General features: G+C 39.6%; 1 protein-coding gene across 1 annotated transcript in view; it reads left to right on the top strand.

Annotated features, from left to right (window-relative positions):
* The window catches only part of LOC117486960 (adhesion G-protein coupled receptor G1-like), a 29,006-nt gene that overhangs the window by 376 nt on the left and 2,496 nt on the right, over positions 1 to 26,134 (top strand). The window contains 20 exon segments of the mRNA XM_034135566.1: positions 57 to 191; positions 2,186 to 2,310; positions 2,312 to 2,472; positions 2,594 to 2,757; positions 3,333 to 3,380; positions 4,075 to 4,131; positions 4,460 to 4,504; positions 4,609 to 4,752; positions 5,011 to 5,049; positions 5,331 to 5,411; positions 6,136 to 6,289; positions 8,594 to 8,756; positions 9,075 to 9,209; positions 10,852 to 10,962; positions 11,042 to 11,078; positions 11,926 to 12,026; positions 12,638 to 12,759; positions 16,564 to 16,832; positions 24,294 to 24,387; positions 24,746 to 25,017. Coding sequence (XP_033991457.1) covers positions 57 to 191; positions 2,186 to 2,310; positions 2,312 to 2,472; positions 2,594 to 2,757; positions 3,333 to 3,380; positions 4,075 to 4,131; positions 4,460 to 4,504; positions 4,609 to 4,752; positions 5,011 to 5,049; positions 5,331 to 5,411; positions 6,136 to 6,289; positions 8,594 to 8,756; positions 9,075 to 9,209; positions 10,852 to 10,962; positions 11,042 to 11,078; positions 11,926 to 12,026; positions 12,638 to 12,759; positions 16,564 to 16,832; positions 24,294 to 24,387; positions 24,746 to 25,017 — 2,457 coding nt within the window.

The raw sequence follows: 26,134 nt of genomic DNA, 5'->3' as shown, positions 1-26,134 counted from the left end.
AAAACAAATTGTGTAATAATAGGGCAATTTTTAACTTGTTATCTGATTTTATTTAGCCAGTGACTGCGATAACCAAAAGAAAGAGGAATTGAAAAAAATTGAAAAATGCTTAGCAAAGGGGACAAAGAAGCATTTTATTATTCAAGACAGCTTCAATTTCTTCACCGATGCACGAACCGTTTGGAAGGATGGTGAGTCTAAACTATAATAAACATTTTAATAACAGTAGATGTTGGTGGTTGTTAAAACATCCTAATAAAGTCTGGAAGGAAGGGTGCACATTTACAGCTTTATTTGTATCTAAAAGCTATATTTATAGACTGGTAAAATAATGGGGAACAGCAGCATATGTTTTAGTATCAATGATGAGTGAAGATAATGTAATGTTTATTTGTAATGTACTTAAAGGGGACCTATCATGCAAAATGCACTTTTGTACGTCTTTTATACATGAATATGTGTCCCCGGTGTTCCAGGGAACTCACCAAGTGTCAGAAAACACAACCCTCTCTATTTTCCTCCATACCCAAATCTCTAAAAAAGGGGCTGCAACGGATCTGATAAAAACTGATCCAGATTTGAACACTGTCCTGACGTCAGGAAAGTGGCACTACGGCTATTGGGCCAACTCTCCACCTATCAGGGGAATGTGGGGTTGGGCCACGGCCGGCCATTGCCGCTCGAAAGCGCTGGAGACGCTGTAGTACATATGCCAGGCCTGTAAGTGGCGCTGTAGTCTGCCACAAAAGCAGCGAAGAAGACTTCCCGCGCATGGTTACCATGGTTACCCTTCTGTTTATTCTCCGCTGTGGCTTTTTTTCTCCCTCCCCGAGGCAAGCGTTTGCTCCCGCTGCTTTAATTCAATGCAATCCCTCCCCGTCGAGGCAAGCACTGTAATTCTCTCCGGTTAGTCCACCAGCAGATGACAAACACCCACCTCTCCGCCTCTTCCAAGGAACGAGGGGACCGTGCGGCAGAGTTTCAGTTTCAGTTTCTTTCGCCGGTCAAGATGTCCGTTAAAGTTTAAATCTTCCGGACAAAATTAGAAAAGTGCCAGTCAAAGGTCTTCTTTGTTATTTATTGAGCTTTAAAACAAATGAATAACGACTCTATAGGCCTATAATAATATAATAAAACACGGAGGACGGAGATCTATTTTTCTCCCCCTCTTCTGACTTCATCAGAGCACGCCTCCCCTCTCCTCTCCACGTGGTCAGCTGCAGCTCACAGAATCAGCCCCCTGCAAAAACAGTGCTGGAGAACAGCAAATGGAGCGAAATGAGGCATGGCTAAAATGCATGATCTGTTTGGTATTTTGAAAACAGAAACGTATAAATATACCTTATATAGGTATGGCCCTACAATATATCATTTAAATATAGCATGATAGGTCCACTTTAAATATTGTGTATTTTGTTGTTTTGTTATAGTTTTAATATACATTTAAAAATATTTGTCATTATGTAAGCTGCCTTTGAATATCTACACTTCTGTAAAAGGTTAGGAGTAAACTATGAAGGTAGATATGGTGCAAAATGCGAGAGCGTGTAAAACCTGATGTGAGCACTTGCAGAAAAATTAATCTGAGCTTGTGTGCATACATTTACACTTGCATTCATCACATTTCTGAATGTGAATGCGATGAATGTGTCGCTAAAGTTTAGCGACACATTCATCGCAAGAAGTGTAGCAAAAGTCAAGGCCGCAGATTTGTCGATTTATACTGCCACAGAGCAGATTCGTGAAGTTATAATGACTGATTTGAGAGGTTGTAATAACCAAGTTACAGTTGTAATGGAAAAGATATTTTAAAGATATATAATTCATTTTCTTTCTACAAGCTACAAAAACTTTATTTTTTCTTCTGTGACTTCAAATGTGGTTCATTTTTTGTGGATATTTTATACAAGTGTAAATGTATGCACACAAGCTCAGATTTTTTTTCTGCAAGTGCTCACATCAGGTTTTACACGCTCTTGCATGTTGCACCATATCTACCTTCATAGCCTCACTCTTTGAAAACCACTGATATAAAGGATCCAATAGAAAGCAAATAGTCACACGAAAAGTTAAATAAAATATGGCAACTGCCTGTTCATTTTCATCTCTGGTCAGATGAATACAGGTACAACTTCTGTGACTAACTCAAACTATGTTTCATAACACATGTTGTTACTTTGTTCAGCTACTAATATTGCTAAAGGTGGAAAAGTGACTCAGTCCTCCGTGTGGTCGAAGGGTGTCCCCGAAAGAGCCATTGATGGAAATCGTGCCAGCAAATATGGAAAGGAATCCTGTACACACACATTAAAAAAAAAAAAAACCCTGGTGGAGACTTGACCTCCTAAAGAGATATAAAATCAACAATGTCACCATCACCAACAGAGGAGACCCCTGTTGCCACGGAAGGATCAATGGTGCTGAGATCCGCGTTGGGAATTCCCTCTATGACAAGGGCAACGCCAATCCCATGTAACAGCACTATCTGCCTTATACAAGATTTACAAATGTTACCTTTCCTCTGAAGGTTATAGAGAAAGATAGAATTGGTTATCTAAATAATTTACTAATATTTTCCTGTTTCTTTCACCAGATGTGCTGTTATCTCATCTATCGCAGCTGGGAGCTCAACAACATTTGTTTGCAATGGAATGGAAGGCCAGTATGTAAACATTGTAATTCCTGGAGTAAGAAAAATCCTGACACTGTGTGAGGTGGAAGTCACTGGTCAACCTTCTGGAAACACTGCTCCAACTGGTAAATTGTACTATATAAGGGGTTTTCAAAGTGTGGGAAGGTGAGCCTCCCCTCAGAGAACATAAGAACAGCCGCGCCCCCCCTCCCAATTATTATTGCTATTATTATTATTATTATTATTGTTGTTGTTGCTATAATGCAGGGGTATTCAATTGCATTTCAAAGAGGTCCAGTAAGAGAAAATGTCATTAAATGCTCTGTTTTCGCTGTCTACCTTCCGCCATTTGAAATTACTCCGACTGTTTCTCTCCTCTTGTCTCGTCTCTGTGTGTGTTTGAATCTATATCGTGCTGACTCACTGACTGCACCGATTTGATTGGCTGAGTAGCTTCACCTCCTTAAAACATTAAACAATAACTTTTTAAAACATTTTTATCTTTATGTTTTACACATATTGTATAAAACTCCCCCACTTGGACTGTTCCTTGCACCCTGACATCTGCCATTTTTTACATATCTAGTGTTCATATTCAGCGTATTATTTACCGTACTGTACTCTATATTTATAGAACTCTGTGAAAAGATAATGAAGTTGAATCTAATCTAATCTAAAATCACTAATGTATCACCTACAGGTAATGAATGTACAGGAGACATGAGCCAGGATATGGAAGATCTTCCAGGTGAGTGTATTTATTAGGAATGATAGTAATTACTTCTGACAGAGATATGCTTTAAAGACTGAGTGAGCCACCAGTCTAAATCATAAGGTCAGATCACTTGTGTGGCCATGAACTGTAAGTAATAAAGTGTTCATTTCATTTCAGTTCATTGAATTGTAGTACTACAAACAGAAAACACATGACAATTCAACAATAAATATATATTTTTAAGCGTTACAGTCCTAAGTATAAGACGACATCACACTGGTTACATTTACATTTTGTTGAAATTATGCATGTTTATTGCATTAGAAACAAACTAAAATATTGTCCCAGTCCCACTATGGGGAGTTTGAATTTCAGCTGAGCACTACAAACAGAAAACTCAAGACAATACAACAATAAAAAAACAATCTTTAATAAGATATATTGTTTGTAAATGCTATGTTCCTGAATGAATTGCATTAGTAACATTTAGTTTATTGCATTTGGAACAAATGATAACATTTACACATTTTATTTGATCAATTGATGGCTAACGAGGATTGATCTATTACACTTTGCCAATGGAGATTCAGATTTGTATCGTTTTACATTTTGTTAAAATGTAATTCAATGTTTGGGTTACTGCTATGAATTATTGTGAAAAAGTAAGGAAGAGATGAGAAATGTGGATTTACTGAGTGAAATAACACGGCTGCAATTCTGTCTCCAGGGAACGGGTTTATCTCTTGGTTTGAGGAGTTTATAACTGCTAATGCCCTCAAGAACAGTAAGTCTAACTTAAAAATAAGGGTTTTCTGTTATCCGCAGCCTTTTATTATATCACACAACTACATCTTACACAGCAGTGGGATTCATGTATATTACCTATCCGATTCTATTTGATCTTGTTTTTGTGCTTATTTATGGGCTCTTAAATGTCTGCTTAGTATTATTATTATTATTACTACTTGTTTAAATGTATTTCATGTCATTTTCAAATGTGTTGCTTTTGTACTATAAGTCTTAATTCTGTTAATGTTTTTGTAGAGCATTTGTTTAAATCTGATGAATAAATAAACTTGACCATGCATTTTGTTTTCTTTACTTCTCAACAGAACCCCGTTGCATTGTATTTCTGCAAGAAAACACATCTCAACCAGGTGAGTCAAAACCGCTCGTCAAACACATACTGCATTTTAAACAAGTTCACATCCGTATTTTTTACAGAATAAAATGTAACTGTGTGTCTGTTGTTATTCAACAGAATGCTTGCCGGAGGAATGGCCCCGAATGGTTCAACGTGATGGTTCTCATCTACTGCTCATCTCAAAATGGCATACCAATAGGAATTTCGGTCTGTATGTCCTGACAGGAAGTCACTGCAACACTACATTAACTAATATGACAGGTGATATTACACAACTACATTGATTGACATAACAGTGTGTGTGTGTGTGTGTGTGTGTGTGTGTGTGTGTGTGTGTGTGTGTGTGTGTGTGTGTGTGTGTGTGTGTGTGTGTGTGTGTGTGTGTGTGTGTGTGTGTGTGTGTGTGTGTGTGTGTGTGTGTGTGTGTGTGTGTGTGTGTGTGTGTTTGGCCCTTATAATCCTAATGCAACACTTGCAAGAAGATGCAAAGTTAATGTGTTACTGTTCATTTTCTCACAGATCCAAATCGAAATTGCACCTACAATTACTCTGGCGAAGGTAAGATAATTCATTTTCACAGTTTCATCTGCAAAAATGATATGGTGAAAATAGAACTTATAAACATGTACTCACACTTAATGTAAACATTGGAATGATAAATAACGTCACTTTTAATCAAAGTCCATTTCTTTACCATCCCACGTAGAACCAGGTACTCCAAGTGATTTGATAACTTCAAGCTACTTTTATATGTTTAAATCATTTCACATGTGTACTTTCTAAAGTGATGTGCTTCTATAATTGTGTGCCTTTTTCTTCTTCACTGTTTTCCTTAATAGGACCTTGCCAGGTTAGATGTTTGAAGACAAAGAAGATATGTAAAGACACCAGATATAATAAAGAAGTCTGCAGCAAACTTGGTAAGTTCCCTTCAGATAAGCAAAGAACCGAGGTGGTAGAAGTACTCATATATTGTACTTAAGTAAAAGTAGAAATACCACAGTGTAGTAATACTCTGTTAGAAGTAAAAGTCTGGCATTGCAAATGTTACTCAAGTAAAAGTACAAAAGTATTGGCATCAAAATATAGTTAAAGTATGCAGATTGGCCCATTTTCAAATAATATATATATATCATGTTTTGATTATAATTATTGATCATTAAAGTGTTATGAAAGCTGGTAAAGGTGCAGCTAGTTTGAATGACTTTGTATACTGCAGGGTAGCTTGTGAATTTACTCCAGGTGGAACTAAAGTCTGATTTAAGTGTTTATTATATTTCACATCATTAATCCAATTCTGCAAAGTAACTAAAGGTATTAAATAAATGTAGTGGAGTAAAAGTACACAATGTATACCTTTTGAATTGTAGTGAGGTAGAAGTACAGAGTAGCACAAATTGGAAATACTTAAGTAAAGTTCTACTGTTTCGAAATTGTACTTAAGTAACGTACTTGATTAAATGTACTTACACCACTGGCAAAAGTATGATATAATGTATGAATGTGTAATGTCTCCTGATTTCTGTCTGTTTTGCCCAGTATTATGATCATCATGCTGTTAAAACTGGCTTAAAGTGGCACAAACTGGTACCCGCTGCAGTATCTTTGACTCAGATGCTTGAAATTAAACTCCTTTCCTTGCAGATCCAGATATCAAGGACAAGTACATCATCAACCTCACAAATACAACCGAAAACTGCGTCAAATGTGATAATCCAGAGAAAAAGCCTGGGACACATGTTAAAATGAATGTAACAGTAAATGAAGAAGGAGGAAAAGTCGATGCTGCCCAAGCTGCGTAAGACACGCTGCATTAAATCGTTAAAGGAATTGTTTGAAGGAAGCATTCTTTTTTTTTGCTTGCTTTCTATATGATAGCAGTGGCGGCGCCAGGGTATGGCTGGGGTAGGCTACAGCCATACCAAGAAATGGCTTAGCCCCACCTTAGCCCCACCATGAAAAGTGATGTTAAAGTAAGCAAATTCAATTAAATAATAAGCTAAATGCAAAATGTTGAGAACACGGATTGCGAAAATATACGGGTCGTGTCCACAACACACAAACTGATCCTGCTGTAACAACAAGTGCATGTTACTGATGCAATATGGTTGAGACCATTCGGGCTTATAGAAGAGGGGTGCAAGGAATAGTCTAAGTAGTGGGGGAGTTTTATACACTAAAGGTGTGGAAATTCTCTGGCGTTATAATATCAGCGCGGCCGCGGTCAGATCGAAATGCCTCCGAATGCAATTTGAATAGACCTACAGCCAATCAGAGCAACGAAACGTTGGGTCTGCGTCATGCCTTACTGATTGAGATCAATCGAAACCGCCATTCAGTATCCCTATTGGATCTTCAACGTGTACTATCATATGTCCGTTCACAGTGATCCCTTTTTATTTACTATAAGACAAATGTGCCGTTTATTTCATACAGTTCCATTTTGATTGAGAAAGGGAAATAATCTAAACCTCACGTGTGGCATTTCACTGTTTCACGGGGTGCGATATAGCGTGTATGTAATTCAATTGCAAATACTGACTTGAGCACCACCACTGTATGGGTTAGCACTACCATAGATTACCCAACAAAAATACCCTGGCGCCGCCACTGTATGATAGTGAGATAAAAAGAAAACAACACTACTGTAAAGTTTCCAGAGATCATAATGTGCCTTGCAGCACATCTAACGGTAACTCATTAACATCTGGTTTGTTTGTACACAAATAGAAATGCAAAAACTGTAACTCTGTAACTGCTGTCAAAACTCCGGGAAGTCACAGCTTCCAGACATAATTGCAGCATTAACCATACAAGATACTCCCAGGACAGTAATATGTCAAAAATATTGTCATAAACACTGAGTAAAATATCTTAACCAACATCAGTGTTGAGACAAATACCAAATATTCACAGATTTTGAGAACATTTACACTTTTAATGCCAGTAAGTTTGAAAAAACCCTCATGAAATACAAATTATTTACCCTATAATATATGCTAGGGATTGTTTTTTTTGTTTTTTTTTTACAGTTTGTCAATAATAAGAATGACAATCATTTTTAAATGCATTTCTTCAAACACTGCAGTGCTCCATATCACAGCAGCAATGCCCAAACAGGTAGAAAAGAGTAAAAACTACATTGTTGAATTCAGAGCTTTTGATTGAAGTATTGATATAATAGATAATGTTATGCTGATATGGCCATGTGGTCACACATCTTGGTTTTTATTGTCAAAGGTTATGCCGTTATGCAAGGGTTATGTCAAACATAATGTAATGTGTATATCCAGGTGTTGACCTTTATAACCCCTAGATTCCACCGGGTCCGTCTGCATCGCGTTACGGCTGCGCCGCGGTTTTGGTCCGGCCTCCTCCGGCGTCATACCCTACCAGGCGCGTTTCAGAAGCATTTCAGAAGCGGAGCGTCTTGCCTGCCGGCTCGCAGTTTTTCTTGATTTGGGCATATTTCCTGGACAGGCTACTTTGTACAGACAAAGTTAATAATAACTGTAATATTCCAGTTATACACGACATGAATCAAAGATGTGTTGCTGTATTTTAGTGGTAAAAAAATGCATTCATCATCATAATTATTCTATATATATAATTTATACAGTGCCTGTAAACCGGAGGAGAACGCTGGCAATTCCTCCTACTTGAAAGACTACGGAGGGATAGGGTCTGCAAAATTAGTTTGTGTGTATATATATATATATATATATATATATGCTATATATGCTCTGAACGTTCCACTTTCTGCCTGCCCGACCTTACGTTACGACTGCGCCGCGTCAAAAATAGGATTCATCCTAATTTTAGAGGAGCCCTGCGCCGAGCCGCTTCTGGGACGCTTCTGGGACGCTTCTGAGCCGTAACGCGCCGTGTGTGGTGGAATAGCACCCATTGACTAGAGTGGCCGCGATCGCCGCGATCGCCACGATCGCCGCGACGTGAGCACCGCGGCGCAGCCGTAACGCGCCCGTAACGCGCCCGTAACGCGCCCGTAACGCGCCGCAGACGGACCCGGTGGAATCTAGGGGTAAGCGTGTTTGAAACTCTATATTCTGAATACATTTGATTTTCTTCCATCTGACAACAGTGAAATCATGAACAACATGGCCGACTTCATCAACTCCTTTGAAGGGAATTCTGCTGCGGTGTCTGTGGCAGAAGGAATTTCAGGAGTCTTAGTGAAGATACCGGATCCCGTGGACATCGAAGAAATCAGTTTCGCTTATAATTCCCCAAATGAAAGCATGAATGTGGGTGCACCATTTTTATTTTACCTGCATGTGTTACAGTTTCTACTCCTTAAGAACTTCAGAAAGAATGTAGGCCATGTTTCGGGATGATGGTGATTATCTCGGCCACCTGCTTAATTGAGAGTGGTGAAAAAAGTTGTTTAGTTTATTAAGTTTTCTCATTTTAGTTTTTGATAAACCTTATCTCTTACTGGTTTTCTTTCCAAGAGTGAAGTAGAAGGATCAAAACCAATCCAACATACTTGTTATCTAAATACTAATTCCATGCATAGTAATTGGATCCAGGACTCAACACAATTGTTCTGTTCTTCCCTGCAGATAGTAGAAAACAGTGATTATCTCGGCAAATTTTCCAGAAGTGTGTCAGTGTCCAAGGAGGCGTTTGAAAAGGCTGTGAGTTTGAACATAACAGTTCCATTTGCCGCTCTTTTCCGATTCAACAATCTGGCTTCGGTAAGTACCAATATCTCAACTTAGGCGCTTTCACACCGGAGTACTTTTCCCAGGGATAGTTCCGATAGTTCTTGGGATTTGGGATGCGTTCACACCAAAAAGATCTGGAACTAGAACTTAGTTCATGCGAACCTTTTCCCCCCTTTTCAGTCCCTGCTAGAGAGCAGGTACTTTCCTGGGGAGAAAAAGGTTCCAATTTCTGATTGGCTGGCCGAATTGCAAAACCACGCCCCGTAAAACTCCCAAAAGTTTTGTGAAGTCGCCATTTGATTTGCTCGCATTAGCATTATTAGCATTAGCCGAGCTCACCAATGGAGAGACCCTAACTTATGGCAACACAAAATAAAACGTGGGAGCGGTGGAGTGATGAGGAGGTGCCGGCGCTTCTGGTGATTTACCCAGGACTTCGGGTGGCGATTTACTGCCACCCGAAGTCCTGGAGTCCCCCGGACTCCGGGACGCAGAAGAAGAAGAAGTGACGTCAGTGGCTTCATTTGAGTAATCCTCCCTTAAGGGCAGGGGCGTAACAGAGGGTAACAATTGGCCTAGCAACGGCTTAGCAACCCCATTGTTTTGTTATGAAAATGCATCTATATATATTTATACACATTCTCGCGAGATCTATCAGGGGTCGTTGTAAGTTAAAGCGCAAACTGTTACTTGGCTAATGTTGTTATAATTCTCAGTATGTGAACACAGATCGAAAATGGAAAGATTTCTTACAAGTCAGCGTAAACGACCGCGATCTCCAACGGAGCCGGTCCAGCCGGACAACCCTGTGTGTGTGTGTGTCAGTCTGTTTGCGGTGTGGTGATGAGGTTAAATGCCACAGCATGCCAGTTGAAACAGTGAACGATCGCTATTGTGTACTTGTACGCTTAGGGTGTAATGGTATTATACACAAATATTGTAGGATTCAAATTCTGCTTTTACAAACTTATTTTGGTTGTGCTTACCTTGCAAAGTAATGTTATAAGTGTCAAAGGAATGTTTTAATGTAAATATTAATGATAATATTGTAGCGTGTCCAAGTTAATAGTTATTTCAGTTATCAGATGTGCAGAGTTTAGTACATTTGTAAAGTTATTTAGGCAATGTTGTTGGTGGGAGTTAGGGAGAGACCGCCCCTTCCAGGTGTGTGTGTGCGTTTTCCGGTGTGTGTGGAGGGAGTACGAGACGGTAGGAGTTGTGTTCGAGTGTGGGGAAAAGTCATAATGAGTGTTATACTATTGATTGGTTCTGTAAGGCGTGGCTGTGGCTATCAATACCATAAAATAAAGAGAACGTTTTCGACATTGAAGGCTCGTAATCTGTGATCTTGAATAGCGGTGAACGCTACAATATGAACAGGCTCGTGCTTGGCCCACTGGTATTGTTTGTTTATTTATTTTGAAAATGAACTAGCAACACCGTGCTGTCATATAGCAACTGCTAAGCTACTGCAGCAAAAAAATCCTGGCGCCGCCCATGCTTAAGGGACTTATTAAGGTGTGAACGCGATTTACTAGGACAGTTCCGGGACTAAAGAGTTCGGTGGGACTAAGTACTGGGAACTAAGTACGGCAAAGTACTTGGTGTGAAAGCGGCTTTACAGTAAATGCACCCCACACATTTGATCATGTTGCTTTATTTTTTATTTCAGGATGAGCTGAACAGCACTGTTTTAGGCAATGAAGTCCTAGCAGTTGAAATGGGAACCACCATCTCCAATCTCACAGACAAAATGTCCATCCATTTTCGGAACGTTACCTACGTGAGTACAAAAAAGTGCCTCGTTGAAGATATACTTGAGTTTGTCAACCATCCATTTAGTCATGATGTTTTTCTTACAGGAAGGATATCCCTCTTGTCAATCTTGGAATGGTGAAGGTATTGTCCTTTTACTTATCTGCAAGTTGATATAAGATATTGCTTGAAATAAATGCAATATAAAACCTGTGAGTGATGGTGCACGCTATCCTTTACTTGTAACCAAATGTGATCCGTGCAGTTTGATGTTTCTCTGTAATAAGTTGGCTCAAGTATTATTTTTTTATTGTATTAATGGCTTTGACCGACAGGTGCAAATGAGCTACAATGGCCCGAAACAATGGAGAAATGCGTTGCAAGTTAAAAAACGATGCAAATAAAAACCCACAAATGTGCCAAAAAACATGCAAACAGCCCATTTCTCCTAGTGGAAATGTTGTGTAATTTCGTTGGTTCAAAGGCTGCAGATAGTAACCGCTGCTTTGCCCCATAATTGAAGAGCAGATAGAACATCAAATATCACAAAATAAAATGGTTGTCTATGTAAAGGGACTTTTTTTCATAAGACTTTCTCACATGTCGCAGTAGGAAAATCACATGTTAATTATACAAATAACGATGGCTCAATTCAAATTGGCTGCTCCAGTTTCAGAGTCATACGGCCATGGCCTACTGCTACACTGGGACACAATAATGCTCATTTTAATAGTTACATCTCTCTTATCTACTATAACAAGTCCCATGAGGGCTGTGGAAAATAACTATAACCTTAACAGCAACATAAACAGCGAATAGGCATCATTACTCGGAAGCTGCACACATTATTCAGTAAACAATACACAAAACAATCTTTTTTATTCTTTGTCTGACACACATAAAAGAATAAAGACACTTCACATCACTTCTGGGTTTAATGTTTAAGCAGCTTCACCTCTTCACTGTTTACTCGTGTGTTTCTGTCTTTAAGGAAGCCGACCAAACTGGACCGATTACGGGTGTGAGACAATAAAAGATGGGAACAACATCACGTGCCAGTGTTCGCATTTGACATTTTTTGCTATTTTGTTGGTACGTCTTTGATTATATTTTCATACCATACTGATCTTGATCTTCATTGTGGACCAAACATATTTGGACATTCCTCTGTATGATCATCTAGACTGCACTCTGTATTCACGCCTTTTTTTCCTTTAAAGAGTCCCTATTATGCTTATTTTTTTTTTCTTTCCTGTGTAGTGTGTTATTTAGGTTTATGTGCATGTAAATGGTCTGCAAAGGCTAAAATCCCAAAGTGTCTTTGTTTACTTCTGTAACATAGTGACATCACTATGTAACACTCGTGCTTCTATTGGAAAGCGCTCCAACACATTGTAAGTGACAGGCTAAGGGGGCGGGACATCTCTAAGCGGTTGACCAATCACAACAGAGCTGGCCAGCTAACCAATTAGAGCAGACTGGGCTCTGGTTTCAGACATAGGGTGAAAAGAGGTGCTGCAGCACAGGCAGTATGAGAAAAATAAAGACCTTTTTGAACATTAAAGCAAGTAGACATGTCACAGTAGAGACACTACATACAAATATGAACTTACATTTCACAGCTCCTTAATAAAAATAATACACCATTCTGACTACAAATGCCAGTCCCTGTGAGGAAAGTTTAATTTTTGCTCTTTTTGCAGGCTCCTCCGAATGTGACCATATCTAGTTCTGACCTGAAGAACCTCACCACGATCACCCAGGTCGGCTGTGGCTTTTCCTTGTTCTTCCTCTCCATAGTCCTCTTCATGCACTCTCTTCTGAGGTAATTATACATCTCATAAATCTCATCTTAAAGGTGGGGTAGGTAAGTTTGAGAAACCGGCTCGAGATACACTTTTTGTTATATTCCATGGAATGCTCTTAACATCCCGATAGCAATGAATATCTTAAGTGCTTTGACAAAAAATCCATAAAAAAATGTCATCTGTGGAAGCTGTAATACTGTAAAAAGTACGACCAATCATTTTAGCCGGCCCGGCTAAAATAACTGGATGGCCTACCTGCCTGTCAGCCTTCCATCGGGGCACAAACTTATCTCGTGTCCTCATTGGTCATGTGCGCGTTCGTGTGTGTTGGAGGGGCTCTGTAAAGGCCCCTACACACCAGGCCGATATCGGCCGTCTTGCGTTGTTGGGCGAAAACGGGTTCCTTGTCGCCCAAAGTCAATTTGGTGTGTCCCGAACCCTCGGCCGTGAACACGCCTTATTTGGCCTTTCACGGTCGACACCCGGCCGATTCAACATGTTGAATCGGCCGGGTGTCGGACACAAGCTATTGGGCCAAGAAACCACTCTGATCAGCTGTTCAGCTAGCAAATGAGAGGCGAAACGGAAGTGAGGGACGTAAACAAACGATTTAAGGCACAAGACAGCAGCTAAACCCCAGCAGGTGATACTTAAAGACATCAAACATAGCCCTTAAATGTCCTCTCTTACCTCCCACACATAGCAGGGACATCTCTGATATCGGCGGGAGCGTCCCCGGCTGTCCTCTGCTGAGAGCTCCGTGATTTGTTTGGTCAAGTCCGGTTTTTCATCTCATCGTAAATTTAGCAAGAAGTGACCATTATTACATTGCTGACTCAATAAACTACACACCCGCCAGAACACTGCGATCATCAGATGCAGGTCTATTAACTGTGATTTTATAGTATGTCTGCACTTTATGTGCTCATTTCATCATTCATGTATTTTTATATTCTAAAACATGTTTTCGATGGACGAGAGTGAAAATGGAACGCACATGCTATTTGTTTGTTTATATCAGTCTGTTCTTCTTCTCTGTCTTCCGGTTGTTGCCTATTTTGAATGACGAATACACACTACCGCCGCCTGCTGGTAAGGAGAGTTATTGCCACTCACGCATGCGCAGTTCGTACGTGCTCGGCTGAAGTCTTTGCGGTGATTTCCAGTGCGACACACGGCCAATACGCAGGAGAACTCGTCGATGGAACTGTCGGTGTCGGGTGTCGGCGAGTTCTCTGGTGAGTGCCTGGTGTGTCAGGGCCTTAACCTGTTTCACACCTTCCCCCCGGTACCGGGCGGATAAACGCGTCATTTGCAGGAAACAACGTCTAAGGAATCTTAATATTGAATAAAACTATGAATGTGTTATATCCATGTAACGGGAAGAAACTCAGCTAACTGATCTTTTTAAAAAAAAAAATTTAAAAAACCCCACAATGCTAGCACTCAGCCTCTGAATTAGCCTCGATCGAAAAAACGGGACCGACAAAGGCACTTAAACTCACTCATAACTCCCTTATTACTTATCCTAGATGCACAACCAAACACTCTTTTTTGGTGTCCTGGAGACACTGAATCTACCGGTGCCCACCTCAACACTCAGTGATAAACATTCGCGACGCTATCAACGAAAGCGTACATCATCACATGTGGAGCTAAGAAGCTAAACATGTAAATATGGCTTACCTTGGTCAAAAGTGGTCTTCAATGGCATTAAAACGATAAAAAAACGATGCTGCAGTTAATCCATAGGTTCATCCTATGTGTCTGTGCCTTCTTTGAAATTATTTCTGATAATCCATAAGCAATACAACTGCGTTTTAGTTTCCAAACTCCAGAAGGAGACATTCCTCCAGTTTAGTTTCGCTTTCCACACGCGAAGCGGCCACATTTTTTCTTTACAACCTGTCTGGGTGGGAGCCTCCTCCTTCGATTCTATTGGCTCTAACGGTCACAAGGGTATGTCAACCAACCAGATCGAGCAAGGGGGGCCAGAGATAGGTCAAATCCACCCAAATGACCCCAGATGGCCCAGTTTTTGGCTAAATCTCTCTAAAAAGGTCAAATTTCACTTGTTTTGCATCAATCTTGATACAGGGTACTTATTATATGTTGTACTTTGGATTCCTAAAGCTTTTAGTCTACTAACCCATCATCCAAGGGTAGTTTTCACTATCTGTAAAAAATAATTTTTGGACGGACACTATAATTTACATGTAAAATCTGAATTTTCTTTAAAATAAAAAACATTTATATTGATTCTGACACTTCTACATCCAACTCACAGGTTTATCATTACTTTGAGAAAAAAGATTATTAATTTAACCCTTTTAGAAGGGAAGATATGGTCATTTGTTCTGGGAATGTCATTTTCGAGCCTGAGACCTGAAAAACAGGCTCAGAGTGGAACAGGTTAAGGAAGTGGCAGATTTTCTCCGGTTGTGTATTTTCAAATTCTAGCGATCTCGAGCCGGTTTCTCAAATGTACCTACCCCACCTTTAAGCCTGCATGCGTATGTATAGTATTCCTTAGTAAAATTACTCAATCATTTATTCTTTGAGTAATATTTTGTTCGACTAAAAGGAGTCTTGCATTATAAAAAGAATGTACTTAGTCCAAGTGTACCACCATGTGTGCCTTTTTTAGGCTGCAGAATGAAAACCCTCTTAATATGTGGAGATATATGAGTATTCAGGTTATTTGTATGCAAGTTTTCTAATTTTTTTAAGCATTCATACTGAGATTTTTCCTGTCAAAATCTTGTTTTCAATCCCAATTAGTAGAACAAAAGATATAGAAATCAATCGACAGTTACAACCAAGTTAAACATTTGTGCCGTCTTCATTTGTTATTTTCTATTGCTAGGAGACAGGACAGGAAACACTGCGCTAGGTTTAGAAAACACATTCGCTGTTGGGAAATGAGACTGTTGAGACTGTGGCTTCATTCATCTGGGATGTCTTTCCAATGAATGCTTATGAAAATAAAAATAATATGGGTATGTGAGGGCAAATAATCCGTTTATGGGGGGGTAATAAATAATTAAGAGATGCCGTCACAGTTACCCAAACTCAGCATAATCTAGATTTGTAATAGTAATTACAGCCATCAGAGAAAAGTAGTGGCTGAAGAAGTCCAATATTTATTTATGAAATGCAGTGGGGTGCAATTGAAAGTGTCATAAATTGTGAATATCAAGATACCTTAAATGTATTTATTCTGAACAATAGTTAGATAGTTAGAGTGAGTGAGTGAGTGAGTGAGTGAGTGAGTGAGTGAGAGAGAGAGAAAATAACATTTGTTTAATTGCAGCGACACGAAAATTGCATTATGTTACATTGCAATGTTGGTTTGAATGCAATTAATTAGTCATTTGGAGAGGAGAGGAGAGGAGAGGAGAGGAGAGGAGAGGTGAGGAGAGGTGAGGAGAGGAGAGATAGAGATAGATAGATAGATAGATAGATAGATTAGTACTTTATTGATCCCAATTTGGGAAATGTTTGCGTTGCAGCAGCATGAAAAACAAGGCAATGTACATAAGAGAAATTAAGACACTAGAAATAGTGAAATAGTAATAAAATAGCATCAAAAAGTTATCAATATTAAATTGAACATAAATGTAAAATGTACAGTGGGAGTTTGAGTCCAGTTATCGATAGAAGCTATGGAGCAGAGAGTAGTCTGAAAACCAAAGCACTTTACAATAAACTGAGGAAATGATAATCAAAGCTAGTTGAAGCTGTTACCGGTAAATATTTAGTTTCTGCCACTTATTTCCTAATTCTTTGTTAAAAACATATATGCTTGTCACCCTTTACAGGAGGACCAATGCCAGCATATCCACGAGGATTCTCATCTACCTGGTTGTAGCCTTGTACCTGCTGAATCTCTCGTTCCTCATCAACAACTTTGTGGCCAAAGTGGGGAACGCGGTGGGATGTAAGATCATGGCGGCTGTCATGCACTACTCCATGTTGGCCACGTTCACTTGGTTTGCTGTGCAGGCGTTCCACCTCTGCCTGCAGCTGCACGTCGGAGGCAAGGTTGTAATCCCTCACTACATACTCAAGGTCTCCATCATCAGCTGGGGTGAGTTCAACATTTTACTGTTTAACCTGAAAATGCACCATAATATGTGACAATAAATCACTCTATTTCCCCCATTCACTATATCTCGTATGAAAAGGCAATATTCAACATAGGCTCTATTTACATTACATTACATTTGACTTGTTAGACACTTTTATCCAAAGCGACTTACATACATTCAGTACTGTGGGCAATCCCCACAGGAGCAATTTGGGGTGAAGTGTCTTGCCCAGGGACACAACGACATGCTGACTGCAGTGGGACTCGAACGTGCTACCCCCTGATTCCAAGTTCAGCGCACTATTATGGGCTCAGAACAGTCTCATAATACACACATGCACACAGAAGGATTCACACTTGTATTTCCGGATCCACACTTGTGTTTTTCAATGCACACACAAATGTGTTCCGTTTCATATACATGTAAATAAAACCCAAATACAGAAAAAAGTTTTACTAATAATAGAACATGTTGCTTACTTCCCATTGGAATTAATAAAGCATTTCGATTGTTTACATTTCTTGATATTATCTAAACACAATTGCATTGCTAGGCAACAGCATGGTTCCATTCTTACTTCCTGTCAGCTGTTGTCCTTCAGTCCTTATTTGGAATGGAACCTTCAGAATTATGACATCATCTTTTGCCTTGATGTAGAATTCTGAATTCTGCATTGATCTTCTAGGAGATTGGCTGTGACGGTGAATTAATCAGAGCATCAGAGCACCAGAGCAGCAGGGAGAAGGAATTTGTCCAGCTAGAGTCAGATCATTGCAGAAATAGGTTTTGTTGCAAGCAAACATTAGGGATACTTGCAGTGTTTTTTAGCGAGATAATCTTCACAAGTGAACTCAACTTTTGTGGGATTTTTGTGACGTTAATTCAGTCGAACAATTACATTTAGTTTGCTAAACAACAGGTCATTTCGTCACAGCAGTAGAGATGGAGATGAACAATAGAGATGAGCTGGCAGTCAAGCTCGAGATTCTGCAAAAAGAAAATCAGGAAATGAAGTTATTGCTGGAGCAGGAGAGGACTTTAAGCGATAAGCTTGAGATTGAAGGCGCTAAAAAGAAGGAAGCGATGCTCAAAGCATATACAGAGAAATCAGCTTTGCTGTTTAAGCACAATGTGAAAGTGAAAGCCCAGGAAATTGAGCAGAACGTCTTGCGCGTCAACAATGAGGACCTGAACATGAAATACAGAAACCTCCAGAGGTCACACAAGAAGGTCGAAGCCGAGATGGCTGCCTTGAGAAAGGCAAACCAGGAACTCAAACAACTGAAAGAACCCTGTGTTGAGGAGCAAGGTGTAGAGATGGCTGCCTTGCAAAAGACTAACCAAGAACTCAAACAACAAAAGGAGCGTTGTCTTGAGGAGAAATCTGTAGAGATAGCTGCTCTGCGTGAGAGAAACCAGGAACTCCAACAACAAAAGGATCATTGTGTTGACAAAGCTGTAAAGATAGCTGATTTGCGTGAGAGAAACCAGGAACTCACACAACTGAAGGAGCGTTGTGTTAAGGAGGAGACAAAGATGGCCGCCTTGCAAACAACAAACCAGGAACTCAAACAACAAAAGTTGCGTTGCGTTGAGGAGAAAGATGCAGAGATAGCTGCTTTGCTGAAGGAAAACCAAACACTGAAGCAAGAGAAGGAGCGTTGTGTTGAGGAGAAGGTGGACAAGAAGGAGGATGTGGAGGTGAAAGTGGAACCAGAAGTGAGGCATGATGTTAAAATGAATGCCCTGAAAATTGAGCAGAAAATCTTGCGCGGAAACAATGAGGAACTGAACATGAAATATGGAAAGCTCCTCAAGATGCACGAGAAGGACAAAGCAGTGATGGCCACCTTGAGAAAGGCAAACCAGGATCTCAAACAACTGAAAGAACCCTGTGTTGAGGAGAAGGATGCAGAGATGGCTGCCTTGCAAAAGACAAACCAGGAACTCAAACAAGAGAAGTTGCGTTGTCTTGAGGTGAAACATTTTGAGATAGACGTTTTGCATGAGAGAAACCACGAACTGGAACAACAGAAGGAACGTTGTGTGGAGGAGAAGGATGCAGAGATAGTCGCTTTGCATGAGAGAAACCACGAACTGGAACTACAGAAGGAACATTGTGTGGAGGAGAAGGATGCAGAGATAGTCGCTTTGCATGAGAGAAACCACAAACTGGAACAACAGAAGGAACGTTGTGTTGAGGAGAAGGATGCAGAGATAGTCGCTTTGCATGAGAGAAACCACAAACTGGAACAACAGAAGGAACGTTGTGTGGAGGAGAAGGATGCAGAGATAGTCGCTTTGCATGAGACAAACCAGGAACTGGAACAACAGAAGGAACGTTGTGTTGAGGAAAAGGATGCAGAGATAGCCGCCTTGCTGAAGAAACAGCTGAAAAAAACAGCTTGTGGAGGTAAAGGTGGAGTTGGAGGTGGAACAGGAAGTGAGGGTGGATCCACCTGAGCAAACCAATGAGCCGATCCCAACAACGCAGAGGAGGACAACACCACGGTGGAGAAGATTCATCAATTCCTTTTCTTGTATCCGCCCAAACATCAACGATGACTAAAAAGGAAAACATAAGACTCAAAGGCAGCCCTGACATCGGCTTTAAAAACTTTAAAAAACAAACTCACAACATCAAAAATTAGTAAGACATTAAAACATTTCAAGTACAGTCTAAAGCTCAAAGTGAGTGAGCAACAACATATACTCACAGCCAGTCAGGATATATATTTAAACACTTAACAGTTATTAGATCTGGTTAGACATCAACAAAGGTTCCAGAAGAGACTCACAGTGATGTGCAGTTTTAGCCACTAGGGGCAAAAAAACAACCTTAATTTTAAAATAAATAAACTATTCCTTTGCTTCTAGCACCCCTAAATAAGAGGAACATTTAGTCATTACAAGTTATCAGGTTTATGTTATATCGTCATGTTTGGTTTATAGTGTTCATTTTCATATTTAAGTTATATTTTTCATATTTACTTAATAGTTCATTTTTATATTTATGTTATATTTATCATGTTTAGTTAATAGTCAATTTTTATATGTATCTTATATTTTTCATATTTACTTAATAGTACATTTCTATATTTATGTTTAGTCCATTGTTTTCTTGTTAAGTTAAAGTCTTGTCAATCAATAAAAAAATAATAATGATGATAACAATACTGACACGTTTGATTTATTTCACGTTTGTTTCTCCTGTCTAAGTTTAGCTTCTTGCTTTTCATTTCAAGTCACCAGAGATTTAGTCTGAGAATTCAACTAATAATAACAATAAATACAAAGACATTCAAATTCAAAATAACACTAGAATTCTTTCTCGTTTGTTCCTCCTGTTTTTGTCAAGTTACCTTTGTATTGAGTGACTTTAGCTCACCTGGCTCTGCCCTGATCAATACACTGACTTAAAGCTACTTCAGTACTTACTTTATTACCTTGTTTACATTCAACAATTATCATAATAAATATAAACAAATGAAAAAACAACACTATGTATTTGATTTCTTTCAAGTTTGTTTTAGTCAACTATTTGATTTTAAATGCAACAGCACCAGCAAAAGTAGATTTTTTTTTACATTTCTGCTGATGTCCAGGTGTACAGTATATCAGTATGTAGTGTCTCTACTTTAAAGAGTCCTCTCCTGCTGATGTTCAGGTGTATGTAGTCCCTCTACTTTAAAGAGTCCTCTCCTGCTGATGTTCAGGTGTATATCAGTATGTAGTGTCTCTACTTTAAAGAGTCCTCTCCTGCTGATGTTCAGGTGTATGTAGTGTCTCTACTTTAAAGAGTCCTCTCCTGCTGATGTTCAGGTGTATATCAGTATGTAATGTCTCTACTTTAAAGAGTCCTCTCCTGCTGATGTTCAGGTGTATATCAGTATGTAGTGTCTCTACTTTAAAGAGTCCTCTCCTGCTGATGTTCAGGTGTATATCAGTATGTAGTGTCTCTACTTTAAAGAGTCCTCTCCTGCTGATGTTCAGGTGTATATCGGTATGTAGTGTCTTTACTTTAAAGAGTCCTACAATTAGATGGAAAACAGCTGCAAAGAGACAGAAAATTACAACAAAGAGACAATTAATCACCATAAAAAAATATTTTAGTAGAGAAATGTTTTCATTGAAGTTAATGTGTTGAAGGGAATCCTGTAAAAAAAAGTTTTATTCAAAATGGCACTTTATCAAAATGCAATTGAGTGCAATTTCAACGTAACTGTATTTTTGGTTCCTATTAGATAAGATGTACTTTATTGATCCCAAATTGGGAAATGTTTGCGTTGCAGCAGCATAAAAAACAAGGCATTGCACATCATTAGAAATTAAAAGAGTAGAAATAAACATTTCAAAAATTTGAAACATATCAAAATAGAAATTAAAAAGTAGAAAATATGCATTTGACGTGAAGATGAAACATATAGTACAGCGGATAAGCACAACAATTGTGCATTTTATGAGAAAAGCATGACATTTCTAACATAGTTAGTGCATACCATAAGGTTTATTTTCAGATGTGGAGGGAAGTCAGATTTGACCTGTGAGGACCGTGAGAGGTCAAATCCAAGATGGCCGCCAGTCTCTCTGGTCAAATGTTCAAACACGCTTAATTTTGGAACCAAACATTGTAGAAAAACATTTAAGGTGTCATATCCAACTAAATTAGGGATGCCCAATCATTTGATGATACTTTTGAGATCGCCAGAATTCAAGAAAATGCATTTAGGTGAAGATAAAGGTAGAAATTGACCAAAAATAAGCTGTCAATCAGTTGAAATTTGGTGTGTGTGTGTGTGTGTGTGGTCACCCAGCGCTAGCATTAATACAGAGACTGGAGGAATATGGCTTTACTTGGCACAGTCTGCATGCTGAAGCAAACATTTGTTTTTGTCTTCAAATACATACTTACATGATTGTGACGAGCATCATATTTGCTCCCCGCCCAACTCTCTAAGTGCTTGAACTCCGTGACAGGAGGATGAAGTATGTATAAATGGATGGAACTATCAACAAAACAACAGCGTTTTATTCCCCAATGTCATATTTAATAGAAAAATAATGATGCACCACTTATTGGAGAAAGAAGAATGGGGAACAGAAAGGTTTAGAGAGGGACAACATGCTGAAACCTATGGAATGCCATTTAAGCCAAAATTAAATAAATAAATAAATACATAAATAATTAAATAAATACATATATAAATATGCCTATGAAATAAATTCTGAAATAAATAAATGAGGCAATAAATATGTATACATGTACATTTAAATACACATTTATTTATTTCATGGGACTTTTATTTCATAATGACACATTTATTTATTTCAAGAGACTTGTATTTCATAATGACACATTTATTTATTTCAGGGGACTTGTATTTCATAATGACACATTTCCATTTCTTATATGCAAATGAACGGGGCGTGGTTAGCTCACAGATCCAGACCAAAGCAACAGCACCGCAACACTGACTCAATAGCTCTTGTTTCACACTCAGCCTGATTTAGCTCTGGTTCTTCCTGTTTCAGCCACAGCGGAGCCGGCTCTAAACACCGAACACCGGTTCTTAGCTGACCCCACTTGGCTGCCCGGCAAGAACCAAGAACCACGCTCACGTCGGAAGGGGGCGAGATTAACCTGAGCCATAATAACAGTTTATGGCGAGTACGGAAAATGAAAGTTGTAACAAGCAGTAGCGCTGAGCAAAGTGACTAGAACGCAACCAAAAAAACACACTTTACAAAGTCAGGCAACACTAACCAGGCTTCGTGTGATTCTGTTTATTTGTATCTTACTTTGACCATCCGTTCACTGTCATTGATCATTGTGGAGAGCAGGCAGACGTTTTGTTTTGTATTATTATAGCAGCTATCAGATGGAATCAATACATGGGCTGCACAGGTTGTCATGTCCGACTATCACAAATATGTGAGGATCAAAAATACATATTATGTATTTTTGATCCTCACATATTTGTTTTCCGTTTAAAACCGCTGCACCTGCAAACACAAACCGCTTTCTGTGCATGGATCGCTGTGCATTCGTGTGTGGGTTTTTTGAGACTCCCCTGACGGTGACCCGATTCGTACTTGTAATTGTTTCTATCTATAGCCAATCAGATGTCTCCTCAATTCTAAGCCAATCACATGAGCGCGCCCACGAGGGTAGATTTCTTGCGTTCATGACGTAGCGCTTCATGTACGCATTTTGCGCTGTCCGGAGCTGACAGGTGACAGGTCCATGGAGCCTGTCTGCAGGCGCTAATCTCAGGACACCTCCACTCTCAGTACATTGCCACTTTCCGAGCAGGAAAGTGGCAAATACAAGCCTTTATATTATTAAGGTACAGTGCCACTTTCCGAACCATTAATGAATGCTTGTGTAGTGTGTACACAAAAACGGCAGGCAAAACTGTTTTAAATGTGTGTTTCCTGTATGGCGAATACAGCTGCTTTATTTATGTCTGTATGAAGTTGTTGTGAGTGTGGAGGGAGCAGCTACAGGTTAGCTTAGCCTAATCGATCAGTGCACTACGAAGCCAGTGCTAGACAGTGAACTGTCAACGGGGGGAGCCCCGCCGGTCATTATCGGCCGATATTCACTCTTAATAGTTTGATCGGTGCTCTCTATAAAGGCCGATCAGGAGAGCTGGATCTGATCGATATGGACATAAACGCGAGTGAAGTTTTAGCGAGCTGCATGAGAAACTGACGGGCTGTCAGGAGAGAGGGAGGGAGAGAGGAAAAGAGATGATCCTTACTCCCGTGTTATTATCCGGTCATAGTCCGGTAATTACCTAACGGAAACGCTGCTACACAATTCTTATTATTATTATTATTGAAACATGACCGGTAAGTTTCAAATTTGTCCGGTAAAATTAAATTCTGTCCGCGGAAACCCTGCTCCGGACTACGCAAAATGCGTATATGAAGTGACATGAACGCAATAAATCTACCCTCGTGGGGGCGCGCTCAAGTAATTGGCTTAGAATTGAGGAGACATCTGATTGGCTATAGATAGAAAAAATTACAAGTACGAATCGGGTCACCGTCAGGGGAGTCTCAAAAAACCCACACACGAATGCACAGCGATCCATGCACAGAAAGCGGTTTGTGTTTGCAGGTTCAGGGGATTTAAACGGAAAACAAATATGTGAGGATCAAAAATACATATGTAAAACTTTTTTCTGTATTTGGGTTTTATTTACATGTATATGAAACGGAACACATTTGTGTGTGCATTGAAAAACACAAGTGTGGATCCGGAAATACAAGTGTGAATCCTTCTGTGTGCATGTGTGTATTATGAGACTGTTCTGAGCCCATACACTCTCCACTGAGCCACAGCCTCCCTACACAAATATACTTTGAGATGTGCTTGTCTTCGACCAGTTAGAATCTACTATTGCGTTTATTTCTCCTCACCATGATGGGTCACTTTCTTTCTCCATTTCCAGCACTACCAGGTGTAGTTGTGACTGTCCTGCTCATCTTAGGAAAATATGGTGAACAAGTGATCTACACTGATAACCCTCAAGACAACGTGGCCATGTGAGTGTGTGGATTCACATTTAATGTCCAACATCTTATAATAGAGGATCAGTTGTTCATGCAGGACTAAATGTCATTGCATTTTTTGTATAACGGCACCTGTAATGTGCAAAAAATGCTACCTAAGGAACTGAATGCATTTTTTTAAAACATCATTTTATAGAGTTTTATTTGTTAACAACTTCCTATGTTCTTGCTATGCAGTGTTCTTAATTGTATGTTGTATATGTTTCCCTCCTTTGTTAGTATGTAAAGCACTTTGTAAACATAGTTATTCATATATATTAATGTATATTATTATTATATTAAACGGCAGCCACGTTTCCCTTCTTTTACTGACATATCGTTATTTTCCAAGGTGCTGGATAACGGACATTGACGTGCACTACATCGTCAACATAGGCTACTATGCGTTGGTCTTCATCTTCACCTTCACCGCCTTCATCGTCATGATGGTCTGGCTCTTTGGTCTCAAGAGAAACGGACAAGTCCCCACAAATCGCCATAGTATTGGGGTCATCCTGGGACTGTGTTGCATGCTGGGTATCGGTTGGGGTTTTGCCTTCTTTGCATACGGTGTGCTCCAGATCCCCGCCTACTACATTTTCACCATCCTCAATTCTTTCCAAGGTAATAACTAAGAAATTGAAATTCACTCTTGGCTTCCTTTACAGACTTAAATGTTGTTTTTCAGCTTCTTCCCGTAAAAGGTTGGTCTCTGGCTTATTCCTGCCCCAGCTGGACTACGGTGATACCATTTATAGATTTGCCTGTCCCACTGTTTTGGCCAAACTTGACCCACTCTACCATGCTGCACTGCGTTACATATCAAATGCACCCTATAGGACTCATCATTGCAAACTGTATAGCCTAACTGGATGGTCCTCACTTACCATGCGTAGGATGCAGCATTGGTTTTTATTAAAGGGGACCTATCATGCAAAATGCACTTTTGTACGTCTTTTATACATGAATATGTGTCCCCGGTGTTCCAGGGAACTCACCAAGTGTCAGAAAACACAACCCTCTCTATTTTCCTCCATACCCAAATCTCTAAAAAAGGGGCTGCAACGGATCTGATAAAAACTGATCCAGATTTGAACACTGTCCTGACGTCAGGACAGTGGCGCTACGGCTATTGGGCCAACTCCACCAATCAGGATGAGACAGCCACGGCCATTGCCGTTCGAAAGCGCTGGAGACGCTGTAGTACATATGCCAGGCCAGTAGATGGTGCTGTTCTCACATAATCAGCCCTTACAAACACAGAGCTAAAAAATGTCAAATTGAGCAAAATGAGGCATGGCTAAAATGCATGATGTTTGGTATTTTGCACCAAAAAAAAGTATAAATATGCCTTATATAGGTATGGTCCTACACTATATTATTCAAATATAGCATGATAGGTCCACTTTAACGTATAAAGCCATTTTAGGTAAACTTCCACTCTACATATGTGCCAGATTTGCTCCAGTTTGTGACTCTTACAACCTCAGATCCAGTGCCTGGATACGGTTCCAGGTTCCTGCTGAAAAATGAGCCTTTTTCATTATGGTCCTTGGTCTTGGAATGACCTTCAATCACGCCTTAAACTGACGGCACTTGTCCCTATAGCATGTTTTCAATTGAAGTTGTCTGAGGTCCTTACCACCAGCTGCTCTTGCAGTAATCAAGTAGTACCTTTCTTACTGTCCCAAATGTGCACAATGTAGTGACTGCTTTTCGTTTTTTTTTTGTTTACTTAGTT

The sequence above is a fragment of the Trematomus bernacchii genome, unplaced genomic scaffold (assembly GCF_902827165.1).
Source record: "Trematomus bernacchii unplaced genomic scaffold, fTreBer1.1, whole genome shotgun sequence".
NCBI classification, from domain to species: domain Eukaryota; kingdom Metazoa; phylum Chordata; class Actinopteri; order Perciformes; family Nototheniidae; genus Trematomus; species Trematomus bernacchii.
Note: the sequence above shows the minus strand (reverse complement) of the source record. Positions and strands in the feature narration are given on the sequence as shown.